The sequence below is a fragment of the Loxodonta africana genome, chromosome 12 (genome assembly GCF_030014295.1).
Source record: "Loxodonta africana isolate mLoxAfr1 chromosome 12, mLoxAfr1.hap2, whole genome shotgun sequence".
Classification (NCBI taxonomy): Eukaryota; Metazoa; Chordata; class Mammalia; order Proboscidea; family Elephantidae; genus Loxodonta; species Loxodonta africana.
Genome location: NC_087353.1, coordinates 91,350,769 through 91,363,728, shown reverse-complemented (window position 1 = coordinate 91,363,728; position 12,960 = coordinate 91,350,769). Strand labels below are relative to the sequence as shown.

Here is a 12,960-nt window from a genome sequence, read left to right as displayed (position 1 = left end):
CCTGCAGTGGGTTGGCTCCCCAGCCCCTTTGAAGAGGCACAAGGGATCCCCTGCACTTCCTGCCTCCTCCTGGGCTTGCCACAAGAGCACTTTCTCACGGCAAGGATAGCCTGATAATACCTCCCACCCCACCCCGTGGCAAAATGCAGAAGTCCGCCACTGAGCAAGGACCCAGGGAAAGGGGAAATGTAGGATTGGGAAAGGCTCCCTAAAACCGAGGGGTGGTTTGGGCGAGGCAGAGCCTACTGCACATACGAGCTGCCCCGCAATGTCTCAGAACTGGGGGCTGCTCAGAGGGGCTGCTGGGCCCAAGGGGACATGGTGCTGGCGGCTCCAATGAGGTCCGTACAGTGCCCTCAGGGCTGTTGAAAATAGGTGGGTCACAGCACTGGAGAAGCTCTAGGGTTTTTATGGGGTGGGGGGTGGGGGTTGGGATGCCCTACCCTTATCGCCTGCTGGGGCTTCAGACCCTGGAGTTGAACACAGGCTCCTGGGCACTGGATTGCAGAAACCGATGCCCAATGACCTGCCCGGGTGACCTGGTGAGCCAGGGGCAGGGCCTGGCCAAGAGCCCTTCCCAGAAGGAAGAGCTTTGACCAAAGAACAGGGTTTGTCTGAAGCAGGTCCTGATGGCCAGAGCCTCTGGTACAGCGAGCGACAAGGTAACTGATGTTGTGACTGGATTTTAACTTCTTGTTGTTGTGTGCCGTCAAGTCAATTCTGACTCACAGCGACCCCCTGTGATAGAGTGGAACTGCCCCCTAGGGTTTTCTAGGCTATGATCTTCACGGAAGCAGATCGCCAGGTCTTCCTCCCTGGGAGCTGCTGGTGGGTTCAAACTGCAACCTTTCAGTTTGCCAAGGATAACGTAAACATCCATGCATCTATACCTATTAAATAAAGCATTGGATAAACAGGTATGTGTGGAGGGGGGGCACAGCTTTTCCTTACAGAAACATTCCAATCATAAATGCAGAAGGAATGAGCGGTAGAAATCACCCCGTAATAACTGTTGCAGGCAACGTCAGTCAGCAGTGTTGAGGTTAGTGGGCAACAGTTTGAGGAGAAAGAGGATGTGCGCGGTCTCAAGTTACTGTCCTCAAGAGACTTGTTAACTACAAAGGAAAGAGAGCAACTTTCCAGGGGGAAAGCCAACAGACCCTGCCATCCAGGTCAGCCTCACTCATGTGAGCCATCAGAGATGCTGAGATAGGACCCATTGAGAAGAGACATCTCTTGTGTGGTTTTCCTGCGCCAAACACATGGCCCGCTTCCATCATGAGAAAGCATCGGACAAACCAAGTGGAGGGGCATGAAACAAAACAGCTCGTTGGCACGCTTCTAAAGTGCCAAGATAGTGCAACACAAGGAAAAGATGGAGAAACTGAAAGACAGCGGGAGACTAAGAAGTAACAGCTGAGCAAAGTATGGGCCCTGGGTCAGCCCTGGAGCTGAGAAAAGACTCTAGGAGGAACACTGATGACTAAGTTACTGTGGTTTATACCACCCAAGTTATCTCCTGGCTTGATGATTATCCTGTGGTAACCAAGATGATAACGTCAGGGGAAGCTGGGTGAGGGGTATACGGGAACTCTGTACTAGTTTTATAGATCTTAAAAAACAAAAATGAAAACCCAGTTGCCTTTGAGTTGACTCCAACTCATGTTGACACCATGTATGTCAGATAGAGCTATGCTCCATGAGGTTTTCAGTGATTGATTTTTCAGAAGCACATTGCCAGGTCTTTCTTCCGAGGCACTTCTGGGTGGACTCCAACCTCTAACCTTTTGATTAGCAGCCAATCGCGTTCACCATTTGTGCCATATAAGGGCTCTTTATACATCTTTGTGGTGGTGGTGGTTGTTCGGTGCCGTCAAGCTGGTTCTGACTCATAGCGGCCCTGTGTACAACAGAACAAAACACTGCCAGGTCCTGCACCATGCTCACAATCGTTGTTATGTTTGAGCCCATTGTTGCAGCCACTGTGTCGATCCATCTTGTGGAGGGCCTTCCTCTTTTTCGCTGATAATGTATCTTTATTGAGATATGATTCACACACTATACAATTCCCTCAAAGAGCACAAATGATAGATTTTAGTATATTCAGAGTGGTGAACTATCAACCAATTTTAGAACATTCCCTTTGCCCCACACAGAAACCCTGTGGCCATGAGCAGTACACCTCCCTCCCCCATCCTCTGTCTCTATGCATCCGCCTATTCTAGATCTTTCCTGTAAGTGCGATCATATGATATGTGTCCTTTGTGTCTGACTTCTTTCACTCAACATCATACCTTCAAGGTTCACCCCTTCGGTGGCGTATATCAGAACTTCATTGCTCTTAATGGCTGAATAATCCTCTTTGCTATTTCTGCAACTTTTCTTTAAGTCTAAGTTTTCAAATAAAAGGTACAAATAAACAACAGCTGGGCTTGGAAAGAGGGTAGGGAGGTGTGGGCCGTGGGGTCTCTGGTCACCTGGTCCCAGTGGCAGGTGCGTCCCTGTTCCCTGTTCAACCCTTTGTGTTCCTGTCTGATCCCTCCCATTGGCTGGAGCCTCCAGGCTGGACCCTGCACAGTGCCAGAGCCAGAGGGGGCATCTGGGTCCCTGGCTGCCCAACCAACCCAAGTCTGGTGGGGCTCCAAAGGAAGGAGGACGTGGTACGGGACAGATGGGGACATGCCCAGGCATGGGCCCCTGAGCTGGGTTGGGGAGGGATCTTTGGGGGGGCAACTGCTGGGCACTCCGGAGCCCCACACTTCCCTGGGGAATGGAGTCTGGTGGCCGTGCCTGCCTGCCTCACAGAGCGGCCCCAAGGGGGCCAGATCCCTGCCCCCGGCCGCTGGAGGGCCCCCTTCCCTGTTGGGCAGAGGGGGAGACTGTCTGCCATGCCCCCGCTCTCTGCTCTGGGCCAGGGGCCTGTCTCTGGAGCTCTGTGCCTGTTGGGGAGGAGGGCAGAAGACCAGTGGGCCTCTGGCCTGGGCAGTGGCACCAGTGACACTGTGGTCGGGGCCATGACGGGTTCCCAGCTGAGTTGGGAAGGCCCGGTAGGTGCCAGCCTAAGGCTCTGAAGCTCTGGCCCCAGGTGGGTCCCGAGGCCCAGCCTCCCCGAGGATCGTGCTTGCTATGCTCACCCTTCCTGCGACTGCCGGCCTGTGGTGGGCCGTCTTCGTGCCTGCCTGGCCAGGCCTCAGCCCACCTGCCTACCTGCCCACAGGCTCCCCATGACCCCTCACTGGGGCTTGGCTCCCTCCCAGACCGCCCCCTACACCTCCCCCCTCGCCTGAGCCTCAAGGCGGCCTTTCACAGGCCGGACAATGCCCCCTGTTGTCCAGGGCCCGAAGGCCACCGCGCGTCACCGACAGACACTGCAGGCTTGGACCCCTGCCTTCTCCCACGGGGGGCTCACCCCATCGCCTGTTCCTCTCGGGGTTGGAAACAGGCCCTCCCCCCCTTGGATGCCCCATTGTGCAGGGCAGGGCCTGTCCCAGAGCTGCACCCCTTTGTTTTAATGCTGCAGCCCCAGCGGGGCCCCAAGAGGGCAGGTGGGGTCAGGGCTGGTGTGGAGGGCAGAGGGAGCGTGGAGCCCTGTGCCTCGGGCTCCTCATCCCTCCTGGGTGAGTTCTTGGGAGCCGGGCTGCCGGGCCGTCCTATACATGTTTAGGCGCAGCTCTGTGAGAAGTGGCCACTGATTTCAGAGTGCCGACCCTTCGCACCCCAGTCCCGGTGTGTGGGGGTCAGTAGGCTCTGGATCCTTCCGGCACTTGGGATGTCAGTTCTTGTTGTATGTTGTATGATGGGTGTGCAGTGGCATCTCACAGTGACTGATGATGCTGAGAATTTTTTCCTACGCTTGTCCAGGTTGGAGGTTTAAAATGGGGGCTTCTGGGAAGAGGCAGCTGAGTAGGACTTGAGATGTAGACTAGCTCTTCAGGTGGAGGTACAGGCCCGGGCATGAGGTAGGGTCTGACACACAACAGGACCTGGCACACAGTAGGTCTGGCACACAGAAGGTGCAAGCACAAAGTAGAGCCAGGCACACAGTAGGGTCTGACACACAGTAGAACCTGGCATGAAGTAGGGTTCAATACGCAGTAGGACCTGGCACAAAGTAGGGTCTCACACACAGGGGGGCCCAGCTCACAGTAGGAATCGGCGCATAGTAGGTGTTGAATAGATGCTGAGTGAGCCATTCAGCCTCTGCCCCTGAACTCACTGGCCCTACAGAGAAAATGGCCCTTCTGGCCAAAGCAGCTTCTAGGCTGGTGCCTCTGGGCCCCCCACAGTCCTGGAACCACTGACAGCCGGAGCCAGGACGGAGGCTGCACCATGGGTGACCCTGTCCAGCCCCATCCAAGAATGCTGCTACTGTGCCAGGCGTCCGGCGGCGGCTTGCTGTCGGGAAGAGCCCTGGCTCGGAGCCGGGTGGCCTGGGGCAGGCGTCCTCCCCTTGCCCGAAGCCTCAGAGACTCTCTGTGCTCAGGAGATAAAGCCAGGCTTGTGCTCGCCAGAGGTCAGCAAGAAGCATTCTTGTAGTAACTGACCACTGTGAAGTTTCGTGCTTTTTACACCCCAGTGGCAGCTTCATCCCTCTGGGGGCCCGGATGTTCCCAGTCGTGGGGCTACTAAGCCTGTGCCCAGAGAGCCCCCACCCCTACAGCCTGGGTATCCCCGTCTTCTGCAAGGGCGCTTCACCCCTCACTGAGGTGCTGCTGCCATCTGCTGGGCAGTAAGGGCATGCCTGGCAGGGGCGGCGAGGGTGCCAGGTGAGACGTGCACACCTCTTGGCTCCAGGGTGGGGTCGCTTGGCCAGGCTGGCCTGTGAGGAGCCACACAGACGGGGTTCAGCGTGCCCCAGCCCTTGTGAACAGATGACCTTGGATGACCTCTCTGAGCCTCGGTTGGGAGATTTTCTGGTGTTAAGTGAGACTGTGTGTGAAGTGCTTGGCCTGGCCTCCAGGGGACAGCTGAGACACAAAGAGCAAGTTTCGACTCCCAGCTTTGCCCTGGGCCGGAGGCTCGGTCAGTCAGTCAACAGGCTCCTGGGCTGGCCCTGTTTGGTCAAGGGACAGCGTGGTGACCTGCGCCGTGCAGCAGAGGCCAAGGGGCAGCCAGTTCTTCCAAGGCTCTGAGAGATGAAGAAGCCAGAGTTGTAGGGGAGGGGCAGGCGCTGTCCCTGCCTCATCCCGGCGCCAGCCTGCTGCATTTTTATGGCCATGTGTCTCTGGAGAGTGGAGAAAATAGCCCCTTGTCCCTGTGGGCTCAGTGGCCAGGGTGGAGCGGCATGCCCAGCAGAGCCGCCAGGGCTGCCGAGTTAGGGCATGCTGCTGACACCACCACATAGCCAGCGCTTTCCCACCTTGCAGTGTAGATTGCAGGACTCCCTTAGCTGACCTCTCACTCATGGGCCCCCAGACCAGGGCCCACCCTCAGCTGACCCCTAACTCACAGGTCCCCAGCCTAGGTGGTCACTGAGCGCCACCCCCCTCCCCTCTCCGTGCCGTCCATAATCCATACACACACAGAAAGCTGGCTCTGGGCTCTGTGAGGGAGGCAGTGGGTGGTTTCACCAAAGCTCTACAGACACTTCCTGTCGGGCCAGCATTCCATTCCCGGGTGTGGACCGAGGGCAGGAGGTCACGGTCAAGGTGAAGACATCCCACAGCAGAATCATCCCGGATGTCCCCCACAGGAAGCAGCCAGATAGGGAATGGATAAACCGTGGTACATCCAGGCAAAGGAACACCACTCAGCGAAAAGGAGCCTACCACCAACCACCACCACGCGTCTATCAGTGTGTCACTCTGTGGTGGCTTGGGTGCTGCTGTGATGCTGGAAGCTATGCTGCTGATATTTCAAACACTAGCAGGGTCACTCATGGTGGACAGGCTTCCGTTGAGCTTCCAGACTAAGACTAAGAAGACAACAGGCCTGGCAATCTACTTCTGAAAATTAGCCACTGAGAACCCTATGGTTCACAACAGAACACTGTCTGAGATAGCACTGGAAGATGAGCCCCCTGTGTTGGATGGCACTCAAAATACACAGTGGCCACAACAATGGACTCACGTATACCAATGATCATGAAGATGGTGCAGGACCGGGCAATGTTTAGTTCTGTTGTACGTGGGGTTGCCGTGAGTCGGAGCCGGCTTGACGGCCACTAAGAGCAACTACTGTCACACGCAGCAACATGGATGAACCTCAAATATTGAGTTGAGCTGGGCAGCTGGATCCACAAGAGTCCATACTGTATGAGCCTGCCTTTCTGTCCTTCTAGAACAGGCAGAGTGAGTGTGTAGTGATGGAAGTCAGGACAGCGCCGACGGGGAGGCAAGAGGGAACTCTGGCACGGCCAAGTGTTCATCAGAGCGGTGGTGTTAGCTGTCTTTTGTGGCTGCCATAACAGCTCACCAAACTCAGTGGCTTCAAACAACACACATTTATTCTCCCACAACTCTGGAGGCCAGTCATCCAAAATGAGTCTCGAGGGGCTAAAATCAAGGTGTGGGCAGGACTGATTTCCTCAGAGGCTTCAGTGGGGAATCCACTTGTTACCTCTTAGGCTTCTAAAGGCTGCCGGCGTTCCTTGGCCCATGGCTGCATCACTCCAGTCTCTGCCTCCGTGGTCATAGGACTTCCCTTTGTCTGTGGTCACATCTCCCTTATCAGGACCCTGTGGTTGCATTTAGGGCCCACCGGACAATCTAGGACAGTCTCCCATCCCAAGACCCTTAACCACATCTGCAGAGTCCTTTTGGCCTTATAAGATAGCGCTTAGAGTATAGGCACTAGGGTGTGGATATCTCGGGGGTTGTTAGTCTGCTGGCCACGGGTGGTTACATAGGTGCATAAACAAAAAACCAAACCCCTTGCCGTGGAGTCGATTTTGACTCATGGCGACCCCATGCAACAGAGAACTGTGCTCCGTAGGGTTTTCTTGGCAGTAATCTTTAGGGAAGCGGATAACCAGACCTTTTTCCACAATATCCCTGGGTGGGTTTGAACTGCCAACCCTTGTGTTAGCAGTTGAGCATGTATCCTTTGCTCCACCCAGGGACCTATGTAAGTGTTCACGTGTAGTCATTCACTGGCTGTATGTGAAGGTGAGTGTGATTTGTTATACCTCAAAAACACAAAACCAAACACCAAAAAAAAAAAAAACCCCAAGCAAAACCAGAAGCAGTAGATAGAAACAGCAGCCGCAGACGGCCTGGATGGGGGTGGGAGGGACCTGGGACCTAGGCTTCATGGGACCCTGTTGTACCCGTTGCTGCTGGCCTGAGCTCCTGCACACCGCACCCCTGCCTGGCCAAGGCGAGCAGGACTGGAAGCCAGCTTGGCTGCCTCCTGGCCATTCCTGACCTGCCCACCCCTGTGGGTCTGTGGGGCCCAGACAAGGACAGGCTGGCTGGAGACCCCCTGCGCTTTGTGGCCCCTCTCTGACATGACCATCAACCCCGTCTGCTTCCCTCCCCAGGGTACCGAGAAGGGTTCCTCTGGAAGCGAGGCCGAGACAATGGGCAGTTCTTAAGCCGGAAGTTTGTGCTGACGGAACGCGAAGGGGCTCTGAAGTACTTCAACAAGAATGATGTGAGTGGGGGTGACGGAGGGGGCATCCAGGCTGCCCACCTAGGGCCAGGGAGACTGAACACAGGCTCTGGACAACCGGCATCTTGTCCTCAGCTTCCCTCATGTGATCCCAGGAGCCATGCTGCCCCCATGAATGAGAATATCCCATCCCTTAAAGGGACAGGGGAGCAGGGGAAGGAGTGCAGAGGAAAGAGGCGGGGCCCAGACTTAGGTTGTGTCTGCTTGAAGGGTCTGAGAAGGGGGGTCTCCCCAGTGCTGAGCACCCACGTGATGTCACTTTGGTCTTCATTATGCCTGAGGGGGAGATCTTGTGAGGCCCAGAGAGGCCAAGCAGCTTGCCCAGAGTCACACAGCTCAGCAGGGGAGCTGTCAGCACCCATGCTTGGGTGGCTACCCCAGGGCAATCCTGTTGCTCTGAGCTTGGGGACCAGCTCTCGCCCTGGCCTTATCCCCAGGCCAAGGAGCCCAAAGCCATCATGAAGATTGAGCACCTCAATGCCACCTTCCAGCCGGTCAAGATTGGCCACCCCCACGGCCTGCAGGTCACCTACCTGAAGGACAACAGCACTCGAAACATCTTTGTCTACCACGAGGATGGGAAGGTGGGACAAGGCTGGGCAGGGCCGCCAGGAGGCGGGGAGGGGCTAGACTGCTTCCCAGGCTTTCTCCCCAGAGGGACAGATATGCTTCCAAGAGGTCCTGGGGCCACCGGAACAAAGAACCACACAGGAGTGTGTTCTTGATCATACTCTTCTGGCTTTCTTCGAGGCCAGAAGTCCAAAATCAAGATGTCCACAGGGCCACGTTCCCTCCAAAGGCTCTAGGGGAGGACCCTTCTTTGCCTCTTCCCACTTCTGGTGGTTCCTGGCATTCTTTGGCTTCATGATGCATCAACCCCATCTCTGTCTCTGTTGTCACATGGCTGTCTTCCTTCTGTGTCTCCTCTTTCATAAAACACCACCCTACTCCAGTCTGAGCTCATGTTAACCTGATAATATCTTCAAAGACTCTGTTTCATAACAATGTCACGTTCACAGGTACCAAGGTTAGAACTTAACATGTCTTTTTGGGGGGCACAATTCAGCCCATAGCAGCTCAATACAGAATTCTAGGTTGGAACTCATTTTCCCTCATAAAACTGGAGGCATTGCACGGCTACCTGCGTGCTCCCAGCGCTGTTACTGAGAAGCCCAAAGCTTCTCTGACTTTGCTTTTCTATGCAACTTGCCATTATTTAGTTGATTTCCTCCATCTGGAAGTTTGTTCCCGGGGTTTCAGCATCTTCTGATGATGTCCCTTTCTGGGCACACGGTAGGGGTGGGGCCTTCTGGTTTGTCTTAGTCCTCTAGTGCTGCTATAACAGGAATGCCACAAATGGATGGTTTTAACAAACAGAGATTTATTCTCTCACAATCTGGGAGGCTAGAAGTCTGAATTAAGGGTACCAGCTCCAGGGGAAGGCTTTCTCTCTCTGTGGGCTCTGGGAGAAGGTCCTTATCATCAATCTTCCCCTGGTCTAGGTCCCCTCGGTCCCCCCTCCCAGTCTTCACCCAGGCTGCCCTCCCTGCCCAGTGGAAGCCTTCCTGGCCTTCAAGGCCGGCCCATGGGTGCCTCCTCCAGGAAGCCCGCTGTCCTGCCCAGTGGCCATCTCTGCCCGAGCCTCCAGGGCCTGGCCCTGCGCAACTAAGACGCGCTGGTGAGGGATTGCTGGGAACTGCGTCAGCCGGGGCTGGGGTTCCCACCGGGGCTGGGGAAGGGTGAGGGAGAGGTTTCCGAGGTCCTGTGTGCAGACCCCCTTCGTCCCTCAGGAGATCGTGGACTGGTTCAACGCACTGAGGGCTGCCCGCTTCCACTACCTGCAGGTGGCCTTCCCAGGGGCCAGCGATGCTGACGTGAGTGCCTGGGGAGGGACATCGCCACCCAGGACCTGAGTGCGGGCTTGGGGGTGGGGAGGTAGTGGGGTAGGGAGTAATTGACAAAGACTTGAGTGCCTGGGGGGGGAGTGTCAAAGATGTGAGTGACTGGGGGGGGGGGACAGTGACGCCAACAAGAGCACCTGGGGGGAGATAGTGACCCCCTACATGAATGCCTGGGCTGGGGGTTGGGAATAGGGCTTGGGAAGGACTGGAGGAGCTTCCCCAGGGTGGCTCTAAAGTAAGCCTGGCTCTCCTACTCAGTTCTGGTAAGTTTTAGCTAAGGGCCCTGGAAAGAAGGGACAGACAGACTGATGCTGTGCCATGCCTGGGCAGAGGGTGTGTGGGGGTGGGGGTGCAGTCTGGGGATGGGCCCTCCACCAGGGGCAGGGGTGAGCCAGGACCCAGGGACTCCTGACTGCCCTGACCTTGTACCCCCTCCCCTGCTGCCCCAGCTGGTGCCCAAGCTGTCCCGAAACTACTTGAAGGAGGGCTACATGGAGAAGACAGGGCCCAAGGTGGGTGCCTGACAGCCCTGGGCCCCCCAAGCCCTTGCTCTGAGGTTGATCCGCTCCCTGTCTTGTCCTTGTCACCTCGGGCTGGGCTGTGAAGGGTGGGGGCAGATGCCGGGGGCATCTGGGACAAACACTCCAGGGGAGATGCGGTGGGGACCTGCGTCAGAGGCCCGGTGGCAGGGAGGGCTTCCCTGGGGAGGTGAGGGCTGGGGTCGGGATGAGCTGGGAGCAGGCGAGTGTCCCAGGCTAAGGAATGCTTGTGTAAGGGAGAGAGTGCAGGGGGAGCAGACTCCAGCAGGACCCCCAGGAGGTGGGAATGAGTGAATGAGCAGGCGACCAAATGAGTGAATGAATGGTCGGGTGGCCCGCCCTCCTGGTGGGCACTGTGGAGGACAGACAGCCCCGGCCAGCCAGCCAGTCACCAACCTCTGTCCTGCAGCAAACGGAAGGGTTCCGGAAGCGCTGGTTTACCATGGATGACCGCAGACTCATGTACTTCAAGGACCCCCTGGTGAGTCAGGGTGCCAGGTAGGACCCTCGTGGAGTGCCCTCCCCAGCTCAGGAACAAGCTGGACACAACCACTTGGTGGCCAGTCTGGGGTGGAGCAGGACTCCCAGGCTCTGCGGGTGGGGGCTGCCCCAGGGCTACGGCCAGCCCCCCTCAGCCCTGTCCCACCCCAGGATGCCTTTGCCCGCGGTGAGGTCTTCATCGGCAGCAAGGAGGGCGGCTACTCGGTGCTGGAGGGGCTCCCGCCATCCACCCAGGGCCACCACTGGGCCCATGGTGTCACCATTGTCACCCCCGATCGAAAGTTCTTGTTCGCCTGTGAGACAGAGGCCGACCGCCGGGAGTGGGTGGCTGCCTTCAGGAGTGTTGTGGACCGGCCCATGCTGCCCCAGGAGTATGCAGGTGAGGGCAGCAGATGGGCTCAGGTCCAGGACATCTAGGGAACTGGGGCTCCCACCTTCGTGGAGCCCCCTTGGGGTCTGAATGGAGCCTTCTGGAGTCTGGATGGAGTCCTCTGGGGTCTGGATGGAGCCTTCAGGATATGAATGGAAGTCTTCGGTGTCTGAATGGGGTCCCTTGGTGTCTGAATGGGGTCCCTCGGTGTCTGGATGGAGTCCCCCAGAGTCTGGATGGGGTCCCAGGACAGGCCGTGGGGGCTGGGGCCAAGCGTGTGCCCCTGCTGGCCTGACAAGCCCCTCACCTGCCCTGTTTCAGTGGAGGCCCACTTCAAGCATAAACCTTAGAGGACAGCAGGAGCAAGGACACTGGAGTCGCTGTGCCATGGACTTGGACACGGCTGGACCGGGCAGTCTGCACTGGGGGATTCCCAGGGGCCCGGTGGTCTGGCCTGGCCCTGCTGTAGGGGGAGCAGCTCCAGAGTGGCCAGGTGGGCCTGGGACCCCTGCCTCTTGGCCTGAACCTTGGCCCTAGAACTCATTCTCTGAGGCCTCAATGTGGGCCCCTTGGCTCTGGTCTCACCCTGCCCAGCCATGCTGCTACGGCCGGACCCTCCCCGCCCCACCCCGTCCAGATGTGCCCCCAGCCTGCTGTCCTTCTCCTGAGGCCCGCCTGCTCCCCGCCCCCCAGCCCCTCACTCACTCCCTACCCACCCGGCAGTCCTGTAGAGGGAGTGTGCAGAGTTTCCTGGCTCCTGGGCAGGGCACTGCCAGGCCTGTGAGGCCGCTTGCTGGGGACAGTGGGCAGGCCTGGCCGCACGTGGGAACTCAAGCTGCTCACGCGCCTGCACTCCTCACCTGGTCCACCCCATGCCACCGCCAGCTGTCCCCCAGTCCCTCTGGCCCTTCTGTAACAAGTATTTATTGGGCAACCGTGTGGTCAGTCACTGTGGGGAGAGGGGGACAAATCAGACAGTCCTTGTCCCCAGGAGTTGGCACAGCTGGGGCAGTGTTGCAGGGCAGTTGGGGAAGCCCCACTGACAAGCCCCTGCAATGGCCCTGGAGACCTGACTGGGTTGGGGGGCATGCAGAGGGACTCGAGTGTCTGCCCAGGCCTGGTTGCCGGAGGCCTGCACGGCCGCCCCCATGGTGCTCCCGCTGACCGCTGACCCTGGCTCGGGCTGTGACCCTGCTGATCTGAACCCTGGGGGATGCGGCCTCTGCCCTGGGCCCCCAGCTTGCTGCTGGCCGGCCAGTAGCTGCAGCACCCCTGTATTTATTTCTCACCCTGACCCTTCCTGTGAGTGTCCAGGCGTCCAGGTGGGGCCCCAGAGCCCACCCTGTCTGGACCACATGCAGAGTGGATTGGTCTCCTCAGCGGGGGCATGTGGCCCACTGGTGACCTCGTGGGCCCCTGTGCCCCTCCCAGCCCTGCCTGGCCAAGACGTAGCCCTGGCCCACTGCCCACGGTGCCTGGCAGCCGAGGGGACGGGTTGGGGCTCCCGGCTGGGGTTTGTGGTCACCGTGTCACACCGGAATAAAGTTGTGGCTCCGGAGTAGTCTTGTGTGTGTGTGTGTGTGTTTGCAGGGGGGTCCTGGGACTGGGAGGGGCCCGGCTAAGCTGCCGGCTGGGCACGGGACCAAGGACAGTGGGTCAGCTGTATTGGGGTGTGGTTGGTCAGGAAGAGGGTCTTGCTGCAGTGCTCACCCCCACCCCACTTGGGCCTGGCGAGGTCTACCTCTTGTGGATGTGTAGCTGAGGCCACCCAGAGGCCTTGAGGGTCCTAGACCCCCCTCCCACCACCTGAAGCTCAACTTGGTGCCCAAGACTTGGGAGGTAGTGAGGAGGGTGGGGTGCCTGGGCAGCAGGGCCTGTGTCCTCCCAGACCCTGGAGTTCTGGGCTGGGAGCCACGTGCTGAGCTCCTCAAAAGAGGAAAACGAGACCCGGGGGCCTCCTTACCGCCTCACAGCTCTCTGCCTGGGGTCCCCAAGATGGCCAGGGTGGGGGTGACACTGCAGGATTCGCTCATCAGCA

At 58.1% G+C, this 12,960-nt stretch overlaps 1 protein-coding gene across 1 annotated transcript in view; it reads left to right on the top strand.

Moving 5' to 3' along the window:
• The window catches only part of ADAP1 (ArfGAP with dual PH domains 1), a 46,751-nt gene extending 34,271 nt beyond the window's left edge, over positions 1–12,480 (top strand). The window contains exons 5-11 of the mRNA XM_003416628.4: positions 7,481–7,593; positions 8,049–8,195; positions 9,402–9,485; positions 9,962–10,024; positions 10,461–10,532; positions 10,703–10,931; positions 11,244–12,480. Of these exons, the coding sequence (XP_003416676.1) occupies positions 7,481–7,593; positions 8,049–8,195; positions 9,402–9,485; positions 9,962–10,024; positions 10,461–10,532; positions 10,703–10,931; positions 11,244–11,272 (737 nt within the window). The 3' untranslated portion in view covers positions 11,273–12,480. The remainder of the gene's footprint in view (positions 1–7,480; positions 7,594–8,048; positions 8,196–9,401; positions 9,486–9,961; positions 10,025–10,460; positions 10,533–10,702; positions 10,932–11,243) is intronic.
• The last annotated feature ends 480 nt before the right edge of the window (positions 12,481–12,960 follow it).